The following is a 24,750-nucleotide window of genomic DNA, read 5'->3' on the forward strand; positions in this document are numbered from 1 at the left end:
GTTGGTCTTTGACGTGGGGCGGGGAGACACGTATTTTTTCAGTTGTAACAGGAAGGAAGAATGATACGCAGATTCAGCCATGCTTGAGTGATTACAGTGATGCCAATCCCAGCAGCTAGTGTCTTATATGGGGCAAATAATTATATAAGTTTTTGGATTTAGCAGTTAGGTGTATATAGATTGATTTTGTTCATAGGGCGGTGTGGGTACTGATCTTGGTTTGCTTGTAGTAGGCTCTAAATTTTCTCTCTCAAAAGTCTTTGCTATCAGTGATTTTTTTTTTTCTCTCAGTTTTTCTTTTTCGCCAGAAGCAGAGTAAATCAAATATCATGACCTCCTTCCCCACTCCTTGGCAGTGCAACACTGTGGCCTCCCTGTAGAACTGATTAGCAAATCAAAGAATAAAGTGGTTTTCTCACAAGTGAGTTTCTTGCCCTACAGAAAATTGTCTTTTTCAATATTACCATCAGCATTCTTTGACTTGTCAGCATAACTGAAGCATTATCTATGATTTCTGTTACTTTAATGCAGACTACAAGTGTATCTTTTTAAGGTCATATCATGCTCCTCTGTCGTGTGTACAGAATTTGCTTATGGAAGTATGTATATTTCAAGAATTTTAGCTGTTTGTAGCGAGACTTTATTCCACTGCATAATATAGTTTAAAAAATGATTTTCATTAGACCATTATGCTAACATATCTCTAGGCCATAATTTTCTCCATGGACTTATTAATTCAGTACAGAATTCCAGGTACTGATCATTAATTGTATCTTTAAAACTACAGTGAGATTGAAAGTCATCTTTAGTGCCTGCAGGATCTTTTTTCATGGAACATCCATCGCCTGTAATGTTTATTTTGTATAATACTCTCATCCATGGGTTTCGGGACTGGGGCCATAGTGAGAATATTCGCAAAAGGAGGCTCTTTTTTCTCAGTGTGTTCTTTTAAGCTATAGGTGGCTTTGCTATATGCATGGCTCCAGAATTATCTTTTCCCGAAAGTACAGAAAGATCTGGAGAAACATGGGCACCCATGAATTAATTTACACATTATAAGTGTCGGATAAAACACGCAGCATCTTTAAAAGCTCTGGGATGGTGGTATTTTAGACTAAGCTAAGGTTTTATTTTATGGAGGTGTGTAGCTTTACTGCAGGCAAGACAAGGCAACATGTTCTAATTCTGCTTGGATTCAGAGGAACTTGATTTACTGTTGTTACCTGCTGTGGTAGAAATTGCAAGCATCACTGAAGTAAGCTTGTATCTTCAGTATTGGAAATATTCAACAAAACTCATCAGTAGTGATTTCAAAAAGCCTCAGTCTGGGGTGTTGTGATAATGAGTGAAGAAAAGTTTTTCCCTTATTTCAGACAGCCTTTGATAGCATGTCCATTTAGGAAATTAAATACAGATTAGTCAGCTGTGTACCTAACTCTCAAATATTTTTAGCTTCTTTGGGTGAACTTTGGGTTAGGCCAAGGGGTCCCCTTTGGTCTTTCCACGAGAGCCAATCGACCAATATGGATGTGTGCCTATAAAGAAATATTTGTAGTGTAATATTGCTCAATTGCTGACTGGCAACGTCTGTGGTTCAACTAGCTTCTTTGGACCCTGACCTAGTGTGTCAGTGATCCAACAAGTTTCCTTTGCTTTGCCATTTCTAGTCAAGGACTGATCCATATTCTCTCTCTTGCTTTTCACGGGGGGAAGTGGGGCTTGTTTTGCAGGATGAGTTCTTTGCTAAGACCTTGCACTTTCTGCTTCTCTATACATTGATGAACAGGCTTGAGTTCTCCCTTGTAGGACGTGGCACCCCACCCTAGAGGTGACAGTTGCCTTAAAGGACTACAGTTCTGACCTGTAGGGGGCTCTTTCTATCATACGTGTCTAAGTAGAGAAGCCTGTGAGAGCATCTTTCAGGTCTGAGGAGGTCCATGGCCATCTTGTGCTCTTTGTTTCTTCAACGTCTAGGCTTTGGTTATTCACCTCCAGTGTTGTCTCTCCCACTCACCCTCAAGGTACCTTCCTGCTGGTTTGCCTCTCATCTTGGCTATAGTAAGTCCCCTACATACGAACCTTCAAGCTGTGAACTTTCAAAGATGCGAACATATTATAAACTTACTACAGTACAGTGCTATCAATATATAGCCGATTGTGTTCGTTGGGTACCTAGGCTAACTTTGTTGGACTTACGAACAAATTGGACTTAAAGACGCGCTCTTGGAATGGAACTCATTCGTATGTAGGGGACTTACTGTACTTTTTTTCTTATTCCAAAATATCTCCCTTAGTCCCTTCAGACTTCTGTCACCTCTCTCATGGTTTGCTGAAGTGGTCTTCTCTTGGTAGAGAGCACTCTGTTGATTTCTCCCCACCCCTTGCTGAACTGGCCAATACTTGGAACTTGAATCTTTCTTATTCTTGGCCTCCCCATTACAAAATCCACAACCACTCATAACGGACTAAAGAAAAGTATAAATACCCTTAACCAGTTTTTTCCATCTTGATTATGGCCTTCCTTATGTATTTTTTATCAAAAGAGGATCAATCATGTCATACATACTATGTTTTTCATACATACCATTTTAAAACTGGGTTTTCTTCACTGTATCTCCTGAAAGTAACTTCCCAATATTTCTTTTTTTTGAAAATTTGTATTTCTAACTTTTTAGCGACTGAAAACTGTTTCATGATATTAGATGTATCACTTGACCAGTCCTTCACTTTGGGACATGTAGGTGTTTTCTCTTCTTCTTTTCCTTCCCCCTTTCTGTCTTCCTGTTATTTACTGGTGAGAGAATTTTTGTTTCTGGGTGTACGGATTTGTTTATTTTCTATGCATATATTTTATTAAACCTTAATGTGGACATTTTTGGGGTCATAGCGCAGGCTATTGCTATTGCTATTGCTGTGGCACAAATGCAATGTCACCTTGTGTATTCAGACAGGGACCCATATCTAATGCGCATCTGTCTTTCCAGCATGTAGCCTTATGCCTGTACAGTGGGTGTTCACTAAAGAATTATTGTTGAGTTGAAGAAATGTGAGGGCCATGTGATAAACATATAAGTACTATGTATTTGGGACCCAAGATATAGGAGTGAACAAGACAAAGATTGTCATTGCTCTCATAAGTTGAAGGGTTATTCTATATAGCATGGTTTATGTTCAGAGGTGGCAAGCCTCTACATGTGAGGATCAATGAAAAAAACCGAAAGATGCACAGTAGTATAGTAGGAGCAATCTAAATGACTTACAGCGCAGTTGCTTGGGGAAGGTTCATGCCAATCTTTTTCATAATATAGCTAATTAAGAGTTGACTAGTTGATTTTTCTATTGATGATAGTTCTTTAGGATTGTTCACTAGTGTTACTGATTGAAATGGAATGATCTTTTTTAGGTTCATACATTTTTGCTCTTATAAGTAACTGGAATCAGTTATAGTTAAATTTAAAATTTCATATCTGAGTATAATATGGTGTTGTACTTAGTGATTTTAGAGACCTGAAGATCTTTTAGGGCTGGGTTTGGGGTAATAGGAAATATAGCCCCCAATATTTTTGGTCTTTCTGTTGCACATTTTAAAATATGACTAAATGAAGATTGCAGCCATGGAGAAGATTTTCTGCTGTAAATTGGTGTTTTAACAGCCAGCTGTTATACGTTCATGCGTTCTGTGATCCCACTTATAAAAGTGGATAGTGAAGGGTGAGTAGCTGCCCTCTTGGTCAGGCACATAGTTTAAAAAAAATGTTGTGTGTCTCAGCAGAGCTATATTAGAGTTTCATATAGCTGCCTTTTTCTTTTTTATTGTAGGGCCAGCTCTCAATGTTGCAAGAAAAAATAGACCATTTGGAACGTTTGCTAGCTGAGAATAATGAGATCATCTCAAATATTAGAGACTCGGTCATCAATTTGAGTGAGTCTGTGGAGGATGGTTCAAAAAGCTCAAAAGGCAATTTCAGCCAAGGTGCCGGCTCACCTCTTCTGCCATCGAAACAGCTGTCTCTCACAGTTGACCCTGGAGACTGTCTGTTTGCTTCGCAAAGTGGAAGTCAGAGTTCAGATGTGCAGGTAATGTATGCATTCGTTAATAATCACTGGGCTGGGCTTCCCTGGTGGCGCAGTGGTTGAGAGTCTGCCTGCCAATGCAGGGGACACGGGTTTGAGCCCTGGTCTGGGAAGGTCCCACATGCCGCGGAGCAACTAGGCCCGTGAGCCACAATTACTGAGCCTGCGCGTCTGGAGCCTGTGCTCCGCAACAAGAGAGGCCATGATAGTGAGAGGCCCGCGCACCGCGATGAAGAGTGGCCCCCTCTTGCCACAACTAGAGAAAGCCCTCGCACAGAAACGAAGACCCAACACAGCCAAAAATAAATAAATTAATTAAATTAAAAAAAAAAAAAGTTTGCCTTCAATTAAAAAAAAAAAATCACTGGGCTTTGATTTGTTTTTGTTTTTTTAGATTTGATCTGGTATCTGTTATTAGTTGCTGAATTCTCTGGATTATTGTTTCTATTTTTATAAAATTATTTGATTAGTCAAATGATCATTAATGTTCTTTTTAGTGATAAATTTCTGTAATTCTGTGTTTCTCCTAATTTTTCTTATTTTATACTTCCTGACTATGGCCTTTTCTGTATGCTTCTTAGGTCTTATTTTCTGTAGTAGTTGAAGACCTTCAGAGGTTTAAATCTGGCCAAAGAGATTTTGTTTACCTTCCTTTGGAGAGTACCAGAAAAGCCCTACTCTTAGTATATATCTGTTCTACATTATAGGTTTCACACAGTGTAAGGTTAGATTCTTTTTACTGAATATGCCTTTGTGAGAGGGAAGGGAAATGTTCTAGAGCTGTGCTGTCCAGGATGGAGGCTGCTCTCCACCTGCGGTTAATGAGCACTTCAAGTGTGGCTAATTTGAGTTGAGATGTGCGCTAATATCCACACAAAGTGTTGAAGAGTTAGTGTGAAAAAAAGAATGTAAAATATCTTGCTCATTCTTATATTGATTACATGTTGGGATGGTAAAATTTCGAATATATCGGGTTAAAAAATATATCATCAAAATTAATTTTACCTATTTCATTTTACTAGAAAATTTTAAATCATGTATTTGGCTTGCATAATATTTCCCTCGGGTAGCACTGTTCTAGAGGGTAGAGGAGTTGAAAACTAAGGTGAGAAAGGACTTCTGCCTTTCTTAAACTTTGGGTGTGTCACTCATATTTGCTCTGTTCTACAAATTGGCAAAGAGCTATTTTAACGTTGTACCTTAGACTGGAAACTGGAACTTGGTGACAGGACCCTGGGGTGTGAATATTTTAAAGTTGGACAAAAGGAGTTGGCTCTGGCCTTGCTTCAGAGTAGAAGTTTTCATTAACTCTTGGGGACAGAGAACATGATGTGATCTCGAGGCCATGGCTCACAGGCCACGCCAGAAGCTGGGGACAGTGGAGCTGCCCGGGCTGCGTGCCTACAGCCTCATCAGCCTAGTGTGTGGCCAGGTTCAGATAGGATCACCATCCTGGGCTTTGAAGGGGTATCTATTTCTGTGAGGCTTGGCTTTGTTTAGGTTTTAATTAAGTACCTTTTAAAGGGAGATGATAAAATCTTTTTTGGGGGGGAGGGGAAGGGTCTAAATCTGAGCTGGACAGAAAGGAGCTGCAGAGGAGCCGTGGAAATCAGGCAGAGCAAGGCAGCAGGGTACTGGGAAAGCTGCAGGGCCCCAGAAGGACCTGGAAGGGATAGCAGAGAGTGCTCTCACATCCTCTTATCCAGCTGGTTCCCAAAGATTTGTTCTCATCCTTGGGAGTATTTTATTTTAGTTATGAACTTCCAAGTGAAAGACATATGATTGTTTTAAAATACTTTGTATTCACTTTTATATAATTCGCTTATCTTAAAAAAATTTGTAACCCATTTCTGTATTTATTAGGATGTAATTTTTTAGTTTGAATTTTACCAAAGAAGGTTTGTGTTCTTTGTTACACTTACTATCATAGAGAGTATGAAAAATAAGTTTTTAGGTTTGTTTGGCTTTGTTTTTCTGTAATATTTTTTTTCCTTTGTGTCCAAATAGATTATTATCTAGAAGGAACACTACATTGGAAACTTAGAAAATATTTGAACACTAAAAGCTAAATCTCAATGTAAAAAATTCTTCCAATTTTAAACCTAGTTGACCCTGTTATAGTTTTATTTTTAGAATAAAAAAGGTAAACATACATAGGCGAAATTAAAGAATAGCTATAGATCCATTTCCATTCAGATACAGATTTTAAAAAAAACATAGGAGATTGATTATAATATAAAGACGAAGTAGAAAATAATTTTCAGTACCGTGTTTGAAAATGCTAAAATATTTGATCATGATGAAATTTTTTTTTGTTTGCTCTTCAGTTCCCATCATTTTCTATTAAATTGTATTGGAAGTAAAGCAAGGGAAGAATTGAATGAAGGTATTTTATATTAGAAGCAGAAGAGGAAGGGGATTATTTATCAGGTTAATTATATAATACAAATAGCATTTTAATCCTTTGAATGGTGATTAAATATTTTCTGCCTTAAACTCTTTAGTTAATGTCTACAGAAATAGTTTTATCTTTTAAAATATATATACAGAGTACAGCAAGGAATAGTTTTGAGCAAATATTTCCAACATTAAGTTTAAATTAATAATGGTTATACATGATTAAATTTAACTTTCTTTTTTGTCTCATATTTTTAGATGTTGGATGTTTATAGTCTAATTCCTTTTGACAATCCGGATGGTGGAGTTTGGAAGCAAGGATTTGACATTACTTATAAAGCTGAGGAATGGGATACTAAGCCCCTTCAAGTCTTTGTGGTGCCTCATTCCCATAACGACCCAGGTAAAATTTGCACTTCAAAAATCTAGAGGTTAATAAGCCCTTGTAGGCCCAGAGTATTTTAGTGAGAATCTGGTATAACCCACTTCTCAAATTTTTGAGACGTTTTTCTCTGACTTTTAACAATAACGTATTTATTTTATATGTAGTTGTGTTCTCATTTTATCAATTTATGAGCCATTCAAGGATAATACTTGTATAGTATGAAATAGGAATAAACACAAGAAGGTCTTAGCTTTGGGAGATGAAAAGTTACATGCATTTAAGGTACTGATCGTTCATTTCAGTTACTTCTTACGTATTGTGTGGGAGAATTATTTCACGTCCATAAGCTCTACGTTAGAAAACGCAGAGTGCTCATGGGAAAGTTTGTATCTTTAAAATGTAGAAACAGTGTAAAGTGGTTAAGAGCCTTGATGTTAAGCAGACGTGAGAGTGAGTCCCAATCCCAACAGTGTTAAACAACTTTAGGCCAGCTTCTTAACATGACAGTAAGTTTTTTCCCAGGTGGAATCAGGATAAAGTACTTATTACTTCATAGGGTAAAATGTTAAAGGTATGTTACACAGCCCTAGAGTAACTGCTATCATTATCATTAATGTTATTATTCTTTCATATGACAACTTTTGTTATTTACTGAGGCCAGAGATTTTCCCCCCAAGGTAAAGGGAAGTTGCTAAAATGATGATGGGAAATGTGATTCGATCTTTATCTCTGTTAGTGTGAGGACACAGGCACTGAGTAAATGCCCAGTGAATTAAGTTGCAGGATTTTTTTTTGGAATATACTTCCAAAGACCTCTTTTGAATGACTGACTTTTGCTTCTATTTGTTATTTTTCTCAATTTCATTATTACTCTCAGAGGCACCATATTCATTTACTACTTTGAAGGTTTTTTTCTTTATTACCAATTTTCAATTTTGTCATACTATATTCTTTTCAACTAGTTTATTGTTATGTATTTCTTTCTGTTTCTAAGACAGTAGAACTTGTTACTTTATGTCTGGACAAATGATTTGGTGAAGCTGTGTGTGTGTGTGTGTGTGTGTGTGTGTGTGTGTGCACGCATGCGCCCTGCTTTTGGGTGTGAGAGATAGTCTGGGAGATGGAGCTTGGATGCTGAAGTGTTTGAATTTCCAGTATACTTCAATATTTAGTATACACAGAGGTATAGTATATGTGAAATCAATATTGTTCTGGAAATTTGTGATGAGCAGTTACTACACATCAGCTTCTGACTTGGTTTCCTTGTCTTTGGTCTTAATGTCTTTATCTTTTCCTAAAATTCCTTATTAGTCTTGTTAACTTTTCCTCTTATATGTTTTATATCACCTTCCTCCTTAATCTTAACCTTGCCCTTCAAATCAAAACTCAGGGTTGCCTGGGCATTGAATAAAGGCTGCAGAGATTTGGAGCCAGGCAGAATGAAGCAGACCTTCTGGTGTCCTTGGGCTTGTTTATCTATAAAATGTAGAAAATTGTGTATCTATAAAGCGGAGGTCATATAGTGGACAAGAATTAGTTATAAAGTAAGTACAAAAGGTGATGAAAATCACATCTGATAAAAATTCCTTTTGCTATTTATCCCCTTGAGCCCCAGATTAAATAGTACATTTGCATTTAGGGAACACATATGAAAAAACACACTGTCTTTGTTTATATCTGGACTCACTCAGTGAGGTGAGGTGCTCACACTTTACATGTGGGATCTGAGAATTGCCTGTAAGACTGCAGATTTTTTTTTTCTGTAAATCTCATTTACTCTGAAATAGTCCCTCATTGAGTGAGATAGTGGCAGAGCCACTTTTATTATTTAAATTGTTCTCTCCTCCTCTTTTCTCTGCCAATCATGTATCGTTTAATTCTTGTCACTTAATTGGGTATGTGATGTGATTCCATTGTATACTATTCCTCGTAGGCTTATAAATACACTTAACAGTGTGTTTTACAAAGAGCTTCTAATGTGAACCCAGCTCTCCTCCCTTTTTGATTTTTTACAGACCTTTATTATCCTTTCCTCTTTTCTGCCATCCTCAATTTCCACCAATCTCATTTCTTGTTATTCTATAACGTGGGCTCTTAACTGAAATAATAAAATTTGTAGTTTACCAGGCAATGTGCCAAACGTTTTATAAACATCTAATGTTCACAGTAACTTTTGAAGGTTAGTGCCACTATTCATGATGAAGGTGTTACCAACTTGCCAAGGTTACACAGGCAGTAAGTGGCACCAGACTACTTCCCTGTTAGTTTACCTGGATCTCCCACCCAGATAAACTTGAGTGGCAGAAAACATGTGTCTCTTGTTACACTCTGTCCTCATTGCCTAGCCCAGCACTTGGCATGTAGTAATCACTACATATATGTAAGGCCTTCACTGACCTGCCTCCGTGCCCTTTTCACACTGTGTACGTACACACACACACACACACACACACACACGCATTCATGCTTGCCTATAGGCAGAAATATTAACTTCTGTCTCCTTCCTGGAGTGTAAGCTCAATGAGGGCTCAAACTTTGTCTTATTAGCCACTGGGGTGCTAATGCCTAGAACAGTAATCAACGCATAGTACAGACTCATTCAGTTAAATAAGTTAATGAACAAAGGAATGTGACTCTGCAGATTCAGATGAAACAGTTGACTTATTCTTTGGCCTATACGTTTAACTTCCCTCCTTCACTTCTTCCTGCTGTCTACTTATTTCCATTCATTTAAAAAATAGCTTATTTAAAATGCACTTTTAAATACCAGTAACAGACGATATTAAGCTCTTAAAGGGCAGGGACTGCCTCTGCCCTTTAGACTTTGTTTGCATTAAGCTTCCTTCCTGTTGCAGTTAGTATGTTGTTTTGTGAGAAGACATTATGAATAACTGTTCCTGACTGTAATAAGTGAATCTGTCTGTTGGTATCCTAGCAACCACAGTTGAATCTTTTTGTCTTAGTGAAAGATGTTAATGACCATTACCCTCAGGCCCCTCTCCACTTGAGACAAAAATAATGGTCAGAAACAGACCTTTTAAAACTAAAGTAATTTTTGCTATCAAGCAAAATGCTAGAGAAGAACCTGACTTTTCTTAATAATTTTCACTGCTCCTTAACAAGAGTAGAATTTAGATAAACTAAATTATTCTGTGAAAAACTGAATCACTCAGGTCATGAAAAACCACTCTTTCAGTAGAGAAGAAGAGATAAGTATGTACACATACATTCCAAGTCAAAGTGTGACTCTGATGGGAAATCTTTGTATAATACTCCTAAATGAATGTGCAATTAAGGCAGTTTACTTTCTAAATGAAATTTATAGAGATTTGTTTCCATTTTCTGCCGCAACAATTTAAAACAAACTTTAGCTCAGTAGTTTATCAGTGAAGTGTTGTCTGTTGGGGATAGAGTTTAGAAGATTCCTATATTTAGTCACCGTACTTAAAAAATTATGTTGCTGTATTTTTATATGTGGAGATATTTTTCTTTTGGGATCAAATTGGAAAGATAAATTTCAAATTATATTTGTATATTAATAAAATTCCTAATTATGTCTTCTTCCAGTCCATAAGGACATGTAACAATTATCATATAATATTTTACATGGTTTATATGAGATAAAACAAAGTTGGAAAGGAATTGTTAAGTAAATACTGATAATTTTGTACCGTTATGCTTTTGAAAAGTTTTGAATCATAGACCATGAAATTAAATGTTAGTTGATTGATACATGTTCATGTTGTATTTAATAAGCTGATTAAAACACAGTTAAAGCACCTTTGTATCTACAATCTTAATTCTTTGCTTCCCGCTAGTTAAACTGCTGAAATATTTAGTTAATTTTCCTTCAAAGAAATCACAGTGTGTAGAGAGAGAAGATAAGGTATACTAAATGAAAAATTGGACAGCATATTGTTAGTTAAGCAATTTGTAAAATGAGCGTTAGAAAATAATCCCCCGTGTGGTATGACTCCAAAACAGAAGGAAGACCTAGGCCCAAGAGTCACAATGGAAAATAATTTTCTTTTATGCATTTGCAGTTCTTCTGCAGAATTTTTATTGACTCGATTGAGTGATTAGGATTTTCAGCCTTTTTTTTTTTTGAAAATTAAGAGAACAGATTTTTGCATTTAGTATTATATGATAATTTGAAATGAATTTGTTTATGTATCCTTATTCTTAAAAAGTTTGTGAAAAAGAACAAAAACATGTGAGGACATCACAGTGTAATGTTATTTCACAGCTTTTCTGTTCAAATACTGTTAAGCACGGTCAGAAGAAACCAGTTCTGGCCAGCCATGGTTGAGTACTGTGCATGTAGGTGAAAGGCAGTGGGGACAGAACTCGGGCTGCCAAAGGAACCTGCCTAGTGGAATGAGATGGTCAGGAGAAGGAGAGCTTTGTACGCGGGCACAGTTTGGGGAGTATATTTTTCTGTTGAGTTATTGTGGGATAAAGCGAGTTCTTCGGTTTTGGCTACTGTGACGGGAAATTTGCGTTTCTGGAGCTAAGATACTATGACATTCATTGCCTGTCCTGCCTCAGGGTGTGTTTGGTGTGTGTTACTTCATGGAATCTGTCCTGCAACCCTGAGAAGTGGTAAATTTAAACCCCATTGACCAGGTGAGGACAGAAAGGTTAGAGGAAGTGTAGTTATTTGTTCCAGGTCAGTCAGTCATAAATAAATGGGCAGAGGAGTGAATTGGATCTCAGATTTACCTGATTGTAAGATCCACGTTCTTTCCATTTTGTATACTGCCGCTTAAGGTGCTTTATTTAGTTCAAATGATGCTAGTATTTCTTTTCTTCTTGCTTTATGGGCATTAGCTAATTTAGCACATTTATCTGAACTTTGGGTTGTTAATAGAGTTGCCAGATTTAGCTGGGAAAAAAAAAAAGCAAAACAGGCTGCTCAGTTAAATTTAAATTTCCTATAAACAATGAATAATTTTTTTACATGTGTTGCAAATATTGTATGGGACACACTTACACTAAACATTTATTATTTATCTGAAGTTCAAATTTAACCTCGCATCCTGTATTTTATTGGGCAATCTTAATTGTTAAGAAATTGTGGCATTTAAAAGTTAAATATTTACATGGCTCTTTAGGGTTGTCTTTTTAAGAGATCTCTAGAATTGTTATATTGAGGTTCCTTTTTAGAGGGAAAAAGTCTGATTGGGCTCTGACTGGGCTGTATTCCTTAGGAGCACAAATGTCAGGTAGCGCCTAAGAGATGTAGGTGATCATTAAACATCTCCCGATTCTCCTATTTTGATTACTTTTGTCTGTCATCAATCCTGGGTGCATCAGAGCTCACCAGTATGCTGGTTACACAAATAATTGCTGGTACTATGGGAATTTACTATGTTCCAGGCGCTGTTCTAGGTATTTTACATGTATTGAATCCATCACTCCTCTCAGCAACTTTATGACAAAAAATCCTGTTTTTACCCTCATTTCGCAGATGAGAAAACTGAGGCAGAAGAGAGGATAAGTAATGTGTCAGTGGCAGGGCTGGGTTTGAACCCAAGCCATCTGGTTCTGGAATCAAAACTTGTAACCATTAAATATTGCCTCTAGCAGGTAATACTTCTGAACCCATAGGAGAGCTTTTAGGAAGAAAGTCTTTTAAGTTTTTCCAAGCCAAATGTCATCTACTTTAGTATTATTAATCACGTAAAACATTTTAGTAACTCTCTTGCAAAAGTAGGTTCCTCATTGCACTGTTTCCTCTCCTTTTTTTCTTCTCTTCTATCCTTATTGAAACAGACGTCTTTGTCCTTAAATACTAAATTAGTACATGAAATGGTGAGTGGTTTTCCTCATTGCTACATCTTTTACAATTAGAAAGTGATTGAGAAGCCATATTTTCCAGCTTTTAAATGGTTTCTTCTAGAAGCTTTGATTATTTGCCCAGTATTGGCTTACTCATAAGGCTAAGTACGTAGACTCCTCACATATCCTAAGAGTAATGCCTCAAAGGAATATATATGTCTCTCATATTATAGACAACCAAACTCTATTTGGAGAGGACTTATTAGGCCTGAAGTGTCCTCATTTGGTGTGAGTAGATACTCATGGATGAAATTCTTAACAAGAGAGGGAAGTAACTTTAGCACAGACTTAGAAAATATTTTGGAGGTTGATCTCACAATTGCAGGTGTCAGGTATCAAGGTATGCAGGTCTTTTAAAGGGCATTTAGAAAAGCAGTACAGTAAGAGGTCACATTTGGCCATTATACATATACAGCTGCAGGGTGAACAAAACCCCAGCTGTCCTAATAGTAATGCAAATAGGTTCTTGTGGTGTGGGATAGAATTTCCAGTGACACCATCTTACATGGGTTCAAAAAAAATGCTGTATCTCAAACAAGTTAATGGAAGTGAAGCTGATATGCTTTAAAAACTATTAGATGACACTGAATCACCTGGCAAAAAGGTTGGGTTATTTTGAAAATCTGAGTTTAAAAGCATTTAGAGGAATCAGCAGGTTTCCAGGTTTCCGAAGACTCAGCTTCATCTTTGATTCTCCCTCTACGCTCTTCTGGAAACTTAAGTCAATTAGTAAACGCGCTTCATTTTGCCTCCTTGGCCTCTTATTTCCCTCTGTTTGTTTCCACTGCGATCCATTACCATATTTTAGCAGGATTATTGCAGTGACCTCATTTCCTCTTTTTCTTCTACTTTACCTTGTTAGTCTATCCTTTATACTCACAGTCCAGTTATTTTTGAAAACACAGCTCAGAATACCTTAACTTCCTTCCTCCTAAGTTCTTGGTGAGAAACAAGGATCGTCTAGAAGGTTTCTGTGATCTGACCCCGACTTCTGTTTATCTCACCATGCTCCCACCATGGAAGCTGCGGTGCAGCCATACCCAGCTGCCTTCTGCCACCTGAAGCTGACACACAATTCCATGGCTTAGTGTCTTTTCCATATCCTCTTCCGCATTTGGAACTTCCACCTTTTCTCTCTAACCAGATGACATCTAATTTAAGAATCTCTCTTCTGTCCTTCTGGTAGGAATTTACCATTTCTTTATTCCCACGGCATTTGGTTCATATTTTCACTGTAGAATCTGTTTTCATTTAGCTTAGCTTTATCGTTTTGCCCTTATTAGATGCTTGGTTTGTGTTTGAATGAATAAACCAGAACAGAATGTTAATTAAAACTCTTCCACAGTTTATCGGTGGGGGGGGGGAAATAAGCTTATTTTATAATAGAAGTGTTGGAATTAAAATTAATCAGCATGTGAGTTATGGTAATACCAATTAAAGTTGTATGTGACCCCTTAAGTGTCAGATTGGATGTTGCAGTCGAATATTGAAGGGTTTGACAAGTGATGGAAGAAACTGTTGATCATTTGTCCATATAGGATAACTTAATTACTAAAATAAAGGAGCTTTTTTAATGAACTCTACTTGTATTTTTAAATTTGAGAATATTATGTTAAAATGGAAATAACTTGAAGCATGTTTTATTTTTTTCAATGTTTATTATCTGGATATAATTATTTTTGACTCAGAATCTTTTTATGTTTTCTTAACAGTTGGTACCTATTTAACTTTTGAGTGGAATTAATGTACTCATTAAAAAATCATTATTGTAGCAGTTAAAACCATAACAGTGTAACAATGATTTGAGGGGCATGCCTTCTTCCGGATGTGTGTTTTTAAATCATCTTAGGGCTGACAGAGCCTTTTTAAATATAAAGTAGAAACTTAGAGATATTGTTCAAAGATTATTAGGTTAGTATCAGAACAGAGAGTGAACATAGCAGAGCTAATAGTATGTGGTATCTTTGACCTTTGGTCTCATTTCTAGTTGAAGTAGTAAGTTTGCATTTATACTCCACTTGCATTTTTTTCCAGTCCTTTCGGCACCACACTTCATTCATCTATCAAGCACTTACTGAACTCTTGCTGTTGTAGACTGTACCAGGTGCTAGATTCATGAGGACTGACTCGTTTGAAGTTCAGGTTGTAGCATGTGTCTAGGCTTGCTTCTAAAATTTGCAGGACCTGGGGCAAAAGTACATGGAGGACATCAGACACTCTGTCTAAACATTTAAAAGTTATAGATCAAACTAATACATTGCTAAATAAAATAGGTCTCTTCCTACTGCCTTGAGAAATAACTCAGAGATCTGGAAGGCCAGGTGTGGATTTAGATTGCTTGGGCTCCACTTCCCCACTGGAATGTGCTGGTGTTGTGGGGAGAGCCAGCCTCCAGGCGGCCCAGCCCCCTCTCCTCCCAGACCCGGCCTTGTCCTAACCCAGGAGGGGCTCTTCTTGCAGACACCCCAGTGCTCTTCCCACGCCCCTACAAACTTCAGCCCCTTGGCTACTGCCCAGGCTAGTTCGACTGTCCTAGCAGGTAAAGGCATTATAGAAGGCCCTGGGAGGCTCAGAAAGCTGGCTTGGGGATGTTTGGACACAGATTTCTGGGTCTCGGGGACTCAGAAGGGCAGGGCTGGGTAGGACAGACTGTGGGTGGGCAAGTTCTTTGCCCTGTGGATTTATCATGTGGAAAGGGATGTGGTCAGAGGAAGAATAGGGAGATCCCTCTCGAGTCCAGTGCTCAGGGTGGGGTACTCTTTGCCCAGGTCCTAAGGGTGGTACTGTGTATGCCCTTGAACCGAATGAAACGAAGTGTTCCTTAAGAGGATCAGGTCTTCACGAAGTCTGTAGACTTCGAAGCTAGATCGGGTCCAAAATTTAAAAAATAAATTGTATTTTGTTAGTGAACAATTACTAGGTGTGTATTTGTTTATGCACATTAAAAATAAGCAGTAGAGTTTTCAACTTTATTAGTTTTCTGTTTTAGAACTTAAAAAAATTTTATGATAAAATAGTGATAGTGAATTTGGAATTATGCTGGCTGTATAGAACTTCTAATTGTGTACTCTTTGTTTTTAATATTTCCTCACTTATTTAAAATAGGGATTAGGTGTTTTATGGGTGATAGTGTTGTTAGGATGAAAAAGAATAAATTGAAAAGTACTAATGCTCTTCTAGCCCTGGTTCAATTTCCAAGTGTATTCAAGGGAAAGAAAAAGGCTGTGAATTGACCACTTAAGTAAATCGGTTTGCAACCGAATGTCCCAAGATTATTAAAGCTAGAGGTAGGAATATAATTTTATGTCACAAAAATTCATCCCATACAACTTTTTGTAAAATACTATCTTTGTGATTGGTTTCATGTTAATATACAATTGGAGTTTTACAGTAGTTTAGAAAAAGAAAGAGCCAATTCAGTGTAAAAGGGAATACTTGATTACGCTATTGTATAAGAGCAGTAAAAGCTAATTTACTGTTATATTACTCAATATTGAAAACTTCAAGAGGCTATCTTTCAGTTCATTCTTAATTAATTGTGCTGTATTGTAGTGATAGTAGTATCTATTATAGATGAGTTTTATGCAAGGCTTTTAAGTTGACATCTCTGAGCTTGTATTTTGGCTCACGTAAATATCTTTGACATATTTTCTGCATGATTGTTGAAGGCAGAATGGATTAATCAGTCACTGTGATTCCTCTATGAAAACTCCCATGATAAACTATTCTTTGAAATGGCCTGAGTTCATAACAACATATAACTGATGAAAATAAGTAATTGTATTAAAAAAAAAAACCCTTTCACTTATTAATCTTCATAAAGACTGTTTTTTCTAAATTTGCCTCTTATGCTAGGTTTCTAGTGTTTTATTATTGAATTAATTTTGGAGGCATTCCTCTGTTCATAGTTCCTTTCTTTAATTGAGTTATCAGCCAAATAATTAGGGATTAATTTTGACCTTTGTTAAAATTTAGGTAGAAGATAGATGTGATGTCTTAGGGACCATAATTCTAGTAGAGCCATTTAGTAATTTAGATGATCCTTATTGAGTACATATAATAACATGGGACACAAATTGATGTTACTTACATTTGATTTCAGCTCAGTCTTGCAATACGGAGGTAGATGTATATTAAGTATTATGATGGTATTTGGTAAAGTAGATTCTCTCTGCATTGCAATCTTCATTTTTTTTTTTTATACATTTATTTATTTATTTATCTACTTTTGGCTGTATTAGGTCTTCGTTTCTGTGCGAGGGCTCTCTCCAGTTGCGGCGAGCGGGGGCCACTCTTCATCGCGGTGCGCGGGCCTCTCACTGTCGCGGCCTCTCCCGTTGCGGAGCACAGGCTCCAGACGCGCAGGCTCAGTAGTTGTGGCTCACGGGCTTAGTTGCTCCGCGGCATGTGGGATCTTCGCAGACCAGGGCTCGAACCCGTGTCCCCTGCATTGGCAGGCAGACTCCTAACCGCTGCACCACCAGGGAAGCCCGCAATCTTCATTTTTTGAATAGTAATAACACTTATTTTTTCTAGTGTGATATTGGTTCGCTAGGGCTGCCTTAAAAAAGTACCACAGATCAGGTGGCTTAAACAACAGAAAATTATTTCCTCACAGTTCTGGAGGCTAAAAGTCCAAAATCAAGGTGTCTGCAGGGTTTGTTTCTTCTATGGGCCTCTTGTCCTGGCTTGTAGATGACCATTCTTCTCCCTTTGTCTTTACATGGTCTTCCCTCTGTGTGTGTCTGTGCCCTAAATGCCTCTTCTTAGAAGGACATGCATGGTACCTTGCAGGTGTTGCATGTTTGGTTCCAGACCACTGCAATAAAGTGAGTCACACGAATTTTTTCCCAGTGCATATAAAAGTTTTGTTTACACTATACTGTATTCAAAGTGCAATAACATTGTCTAAAAAAACAACATACAGACCTTAATTAATAGATACTTTATTGCTTAAAAGTGCTAGCCATCATCAGAGTCTTCTGCTGGTAGAGGGTCTTGCCTCGATGTTGCTGGCTGCTGACTGATCAGGGTGCTGGCTGCTGAAGGTTGGGGTGACTGTGGCAGTTTCTTAAAACAAGATGACAGTGAAGTTTGCTGCATCGACTCCTTCTTTCATGAATGATTTCTCCGTAGCATGCAATGTTGCTTGATAGCGTTTTGCCTACAGTAAGACTTCTTTAAAAATTGGTGTCAGTCCTTTAAAACCTTTCCGCTGCTGCTTTATCAACTACATTTATATAATATTCTAAATCCTTAGTTGTTATTTCAACAGTCTTCACAGCATCTTCATCAGGAGTAGATTCCATCTTAAGAAATCACTTCTTTGCTCATCTGTAAGAAGCAACTCCTCATCCCTTAGAGTTTTATCAGGAAATTGCAGCAATTCAGTCATTTTCAGCCTCCACATTTAATTCTGGTTCTCATGTTTTTTCCACCACATTTGCAGTGACTTCCTCTGCTGAAGTCTTGAATCCCTCAAAGTTATCCATGAGGGTTGGAATCAAAGTATTCCAAAATCCTGTTAATGTTGATATTTTGACCTCTTCCCATGAATCGCAGAGGTCCTTAATGGCATCTAGAATGTCAAATCCTTTCCAGAAGATTTTCAGTTGACTTTGCCCAGACCCAGCAGAGGAATCACCGTCTGTGGCAGCTATAGTCTTATGAAAGGTATTTCTTAAAGAATAAGACTTGAAAGTCAAAATTACTACTTGATCCATGAGCTGCAGAGTGGATGTTGTGTGAGCAGGCATGAAACCAGTGTGAATATCGTTGTACATCTCCATCAGAGCTCTTGGGTGACCAGGTGACCATTGCTAATGAGCAGTACTATTTTGAAAGGAATCTTTTTTTCTGAGTAGATGGTTTCAGTAATGGGCTTAAAGTATTCAGTAAACCGTATTGTAAACAGATGTGCTGTTATCCAGGCTTTGCTTTTCCATTTATAGAGCACAGGCAGAGTAGATTTAGCATAATTCTTAAGGGCCCTAGAATTTTCGGAATGGTGAATGAGCATTGGCTTTAACTTCACTAGTCACCAGCTGCATTAGCCCATAACAAGACAGTCAACCTGTCCTTTGAGGCTTTGAAGCCAGGCACTGACTTCTCCTCTCCAGCTAAGAAAGTCCGAGATGGCATCTTCTTCCAATAGAAGTCTGTTTCATCTACATTGAAAATCTCTTGTTTAGTGTAGCCGCCTTCGTTCATTATCTGAGCTAGATTTTTCTGGATAACTTGCTTCAGCACTTGCTGCTTCACCTTGCACTTTTATGTTATGAAGTTGGCTTCTTTCTTTAAACCTCATGAACCAGCCTCTGCTAGCTTCAAACTTTTCTTCTTTATCTTCCTCAACTCTCTCAGCCTTCATAGAATTGAAGAGAGTTAGAGCCTTGCTCTGGATTATTAGACTTTGACTTAAGGGAAGGTCGTGATTGGTTTGATCTTCTATCCAGACCACAAAAACTTTCTCTATATCAGCAATAAGGCTGTTTAGCATTCTTATCATTCATGTGTTGATTGAGTAGCAGTTTTCATTTCCTTCAAGAACTTTTCCTTTGCATTCATAACTTGGCTAACTGTTTGGTGCAAGAGGTCTAGCTTTTGGTCTCTCTCAGCTTTCGACACGCCTTCCTCACTAAGCTTAATCATTTCTAGCTTTTGATTGAAGGTGAGAGACATGTGACTCTTCCTTTCACTCGAACACTTAGAGGTCATTGCAGGGTTACTCACTGGCCTAATTTCAGTGTTGTTTTGTATCAGGGAATAGGCAGGCTGGAGGGGAGGGGGAGAGATGGGGAATGGCCTGTAGAGCAGTCAGAACGTTGTTTAAGTTCACTGTCTTATGTGGGTGTGGTTCGTGGCACCCCCAAAACAACTGCAGCAGCAACATCAAAGATCACTGCTTACAGTTCATGGTAACAAATATAATAATAATTAAATTTTTTGAAATATGAGAATTACCAAAATTCAGAGACTCAAAGTGAGCAAATGCTGTTGGAAAAATGGCACTGATCGATTTGTTTGACGGATGGTTGCCACAAACCTTCAATTTGTAAAAAAATGCAACACCTGTGAAGCAAAATAAAGCAAGGTGCAATAAAACGAGTTATGCCTGTATTGGATTAGGGCCCATTCTCATGACTTCATTTTACCTTCATTATCTCTTTAAAGAACTTACGTCCAAATACAGTCACATTCTGAAGTGGGTGTTACTGGGTGTTAGGACTTCAACATATGAGTTTCAAGGGGACACAATTCAGCCCATAATGGGGGCATAAAATGAATTCTATGCAAATTGAAGTGTTGGGTAACCAATATGTTTAAGATGTGGAGCAATTTATTTAATGTTTTAAATAAATTGTATACTTTTCAAAATTAGATGTTAGGAATATCTTTTATTTCTCCTTTGACCCAGTTTGATTGTAGAGATGTGGAAGGGGCAATTAAAGACTGATGATGATTATGATAATAATAATAGTAGCAGCAGCTATTATTATTATTATTAAGTGCTATATTATATACTGGGCTCAGGTCTGAGCACTTGATATTTTTTGTCTCTCAGGGGTGCTGCATGGTCAGCAGGGAGTTAGGGCATCTCCATTTAAGGATAGGTTGAATTTTCTTTGCTTGTCCCTGGGAATCCAGATGTGGATCCTGGCCTCAGTGCTCTGGGGCAGGGTCCAGGTTCGTACCTTTGTGAAGCAAGATGGGATTCTTTCTAAACCACTATTTCATGAGACATCTTTGCGTTTTCTGTAGGTACAGCCTTTTTATTTAAACATGAAAAAGTTGAATTAATTCAGGTAGCATTCTTTGGTGACAAACCAGCTTAAAAGTGCCCCAGATCAAGAAAGTCCTATAAAAAATACTTTACACTATATTCCTATTTGGCTCATAGCTTCATACCCATCACTTTGTAGGTGCTCAGTAAATAACTGTAGAATGAATAGATTTCACTTAAAGCAAAAGGGAGAAATGTAGTCACACTGGCAGTGCCCTTTAGAGGCTCATATTTGCATTGTCAAAATAGTATATTGCCGGCTCAGCCCTGGTAGGTTTTTGTTATTTTTTGCCAGCAAATACAGTATGCATTGAATATTCACTTAATTGTAGACAGACAAAAGAAATAGCCAGTTGTATCCCTTGTATTTTAGACCTCCCACATGCTTGAGGCTTGGTAACAATAGCACAGTAGTTAAGCCTGTCTCTATAGAAACTCCCCTTCCTTTGAGATTTCATAGATAAGAGGTTATTCTCAGCAGGGTATGTCCCACCAGTAGGTGGAATTGGTGGCTGTGTATGTTTTGCTTCAGCCACTCATCACGTTGCTTTATTACTCTGCTGGATGGGGCTGTATTTGGAACTATAGGTTTTGTTAAAAATATTTCTTTATAGTTGAATTGCAAATGTCTTTAGATAAAGTTTCCAGGATATTTGAGATGTAGTAGGAAAAGTCAAAGAACTAAGTTGTCAACATCAATTCTTTTTTGAAAACAACTTCACATGGATGTGTACATATTTGTTGTTTGATTATTGCTCTGCTGCTGGCTTTTCGGTAGAGTTTGTACTTGTGATTTTCTTTTTCATAGTTTAGGTTACTTAATGGATAGGAAATTTTTGATGTGGTATGAGAGAGGATAAAATTTTGATTCCATATTATGAGAATATTACTGTCAACTTATCAACACTGTTCAGATTTTTTTAATTTAAAAAATTCCTTAAATTAGAGATAAATTATAAATAGTTGAATTAGATATTATAATTGTTACATATGAAATGCTTTTTGGCTTTTTCATTTTTCTCATTGATATCTGAATTTGTACAGTTTTCAGAGTATTTTTATCATTTCAATGTTAGTGGCTTGTTGAGTCTCACATCCATTCAAGTGGAATTTCATTAACTGAAAACGTTTGCTAAATTTTTAAATATGTCTTTATATGAATAAAACGTGAGGTTATGCAAAGGTAATGCAATGGAATGTGACTGAGTTTACATCAGACGTATGAATCAGACCTTTGTGGTATATTTATGTCTTAATTTAGGTTGGTTGAAGACTTTTGATGACTACTTTCGAGAGAAGACTCAGTATATTTTTAATAACATGGTCATCAAGTTGAAAGAAGACCCACGGAGGAAATTTATGTGGTCTGAGATCTCTTACCTTTCAAAGTGGTGGGAAACTATAGATATTCAGAAGAAGGATGCTGTTAAAAGGTTTGTTTTTTAAAACTTTTTCTTTTAATTTGGTAATATTAAACATTAATTATACAGTGAAACAGGTGTTGAATTTTTAGAACGTGAAAATTCTTAGCTTTATATCTGAAACTTAAAATATTTCTTTGCATTCTGTTTTTCCTTGATTCTGGTTCATCTCTGAAAAAGTGACTTGAAACTTTTCCATTGAAATCCTTATGTTCCAGCTTTGTCCTAGAAATGGAATTACTAGGTCAAAGGGGCTTAATATTTTAAAGATTTTTTGAAGCATATAATCAAAGTGACCCCTGGAAGAGTGGTTTCAGTGTATTCTTCAATCTTCCATATAGAAAGGTACCAATTTCTCTGCATATTAGGCAACAGTATAATTTTTTCTAAAACTTTGACCAATTTAAGTGGTGAAAAATGTGAATTTTTGATTAGTGATAGTGTTCCATGTTTTCTCATATATACAAGCAGAGCTTTTTTTTGAGTTGCTTGATCATGTACTTTTTCTTACTGATTTGTAAGAATATTTATATACACATACCAACCTTTATTTTTCCTGAAGCTTTATATTTCTTCTTAATTCTTAGTGTTTGATATAAAGACTTTTAAAATTTTTATTTAGTCAAGTGTATTAATCTGTTTTCTTGATTGACTTTGCTGTCATATTTAATATGCTGTCATATTTTAAAAGTCTTCCCCAATCCAAGAGATGAGATAGTCTTTTTTTCCCCAATTTAGTTTTTTATTGTTCACTTTTATAAATCCTCCAGTTTATTTTTTTAATGTGGTGTGATGGGAGGTTTTGCTCCCCATGTCTCCCTCCTCCCTGCTCCCAGGACTTTAAGGATTGTCTTAGCGTAAATTGCTTTCTTTTACTTATTTAACATCACATATACAGTGCTTACTGTATTACTTCCTGTTTGAAGTAGCTTGCAAATGATAACTGATAATCCTCGCAACAATCCTGTGAAGTAGATACAATGACGATCCTGATTTTACAGATAAGGCCACTTGTCATCCAGGGTCACCCAGCTGCACGTGCTGCGCTAGTTACCATCCAGTCCAGCCCCACAGGCTGTTTGTTCCCTTGCACGTTGTGCTGTGCTGCTTCCCTAAGACTTACATAGTCCATTCTTTTCTACTGACTTGAAGTGCCATCTTTACTGTATTTCAATATGCATTGATTTCTGGGCTTTCTGACCTCTTTCATGGACTTTTCTGTTTAAGCGTAATTGTTGCGGCCTTATGTGTTTCAATAACAGACAGTTTAAATCTCCTCTTGCTTCTCTTTATTGAAAAGTTCTTTTAATGAGTGACCACTTAATTTTCCCAGAGAGCTTTAGAATTAACTTGCTAAATTCTTCCTACCCTATCAAAAAAAAAAAAAAAAGAGGGGGATTTTGATAGATATTGACATAAACGTTTAAAGGTAATTTGGAGAGAATTGGTGTTCCATTATTATCTATCAGACATTTTTTCCCCCCCGATAGCATGCTTAAAATGCTTATAAGATTGGCCAGGAAGGTGCCATAACTGAAGGCTGTAGACTCTGAGGGTCCTGAATGCACCAGGAGTAACTGCCACACCCAAAGGGACTGCCCCCTCTTCCACTCCTGCCATGTGTGGCCACGGGAACCAGAGTCGTCAGGATATTCTTCCAGTTATTCTTGACAAGCTGGAATTCCAAAATGTTACATAAAATGCCTTGACTTTTTAAGTTGAAAAGTTAGCAGCTAATTTTAGGTTAACATACACACACACACAAATCCTTCGTTTACATCGAGTTACCTACTGGTTTGCAGTGTTTCAGAAATTAAGAACTGCCCTGTGAAACCCTGCGGAATTGGTGTTTGTCTATACATATTTTTTCTTTTACTAAGTTTAGAGATTAAAACAGATTTTTTTTGTCTGTCTAGGTCTTATATTGCTCCTTGAGTACAAATAATACTTCATAGTTTCTTATAATTTTATAGTGTTTTACTCAGATTGTTCAGATTTTAAGATTTTATTGCATCTGTAGTTATTTTGTTTGCTTGTTTTTGTTTGTTTTCTTATTATTTGGGGGAACCTGATTTTTTTCTTCATCTTAATTAGATCAGCTAAAGCTTTTACTATTTCTGTTGGTTTTTGTACACCCAAAAAACTATTATATTTTTATTTTACTGGTATTTACTCTTGACTTTTCTGCTTTTATTTAATTCCTTCTACCTGTTTTTTACTAATGCTAAATGGGCCAGTTGATTTATTTTAACAAGGAGCATTTCTCCCTCTGTGTTTGCCTTTTTACTGCTCTTGCTAGCTTTCACATTTTTATGTTATTTTTTTCCTAAATATTCTGTATGTATTGTTTTCTCTTTGACTTGAGTATGTTAGGAAAATTTTCAAATTCCTATTTTTTTCCCAGTTATACTTTAGGTGTTAAAAGGTGGTTTTAATGTCTTGTGGTCAGAGAATATGGACTGCACAATTTTTATTCTTTAGATTTTTGAGAAACAGTGCCATTGATCCCTAAAATTCCACACTTTTGCCATATATCTAGGTATGCACAACTTATTAAATTTTCCATCTATCAATTCAAATATTTTCAACTTATGTGTTTTTGCTCTTACTAATTACTGTTTTTATTTCATTTGTTTTAGAATTCAGTTATCTAGTTGTTAAGTCTCTGGTCTCTCTTTGGCATATGCATTTTAATTTTAATTTTTTGGTTATATTTACTGCATTATGTGAGGTTTTTCTCAAGGTTTTTTGTTTTCTTTCCCACCTCACATTGTTCTCGATGGTGTGGAGCCTGTTCTTTTCTGGCTTCAAATGCTTGGTTTTAACTATGCTTTTAAATTACCCTTTAG

At 36.9% G+C, this 24,750-nt stretch overlaps 1 protein-coding gene across 1 annotated transcript in view; it reads left to right on the forward strand.

The window, feature by feature from the left end:
- Positions 1-24,750, forward strand: part of MAN2A1 (mannosidase alpha class 2A member 1) — a 159,373-nt gene that overhangs the window by 25,899 nt on the left and 108,724 nt on the right. The window contains exons 2-4 of the mRNA XM_059916869.1: positions 3,820-4,077; positions 6,730-6,874; positions 21,742-21,913. Coding sequence (XP_059772852.1) covers positions 3,820-4,077; positions 6,730-6,874; positions 21,742-21,913 — 575 coding nt within the window. The remainder of the gene's footprint in view (positions 1-3,819; positions 4,078-6,729; positions 6,875-21,741; positions 21,914-24,750) is intronic.

The sequence above is a fragment of the Balaenoptera ricei genome, chromosome 3 (genome assembly GCF_028023285.1).
Source record: "Balaenoptera ricei isolate mBalRic1 chromosome 3, mBalRic1.hap2, whole genome shotgun sequence".
Classification (NCBI taxonomy): domain Eukaryota; kingdom Metazoa; phylum Chordata; class Mammalia; order Artiodactyla; family Balaenopteridae; genus Balaenoptera; species Balaenoptera ricei.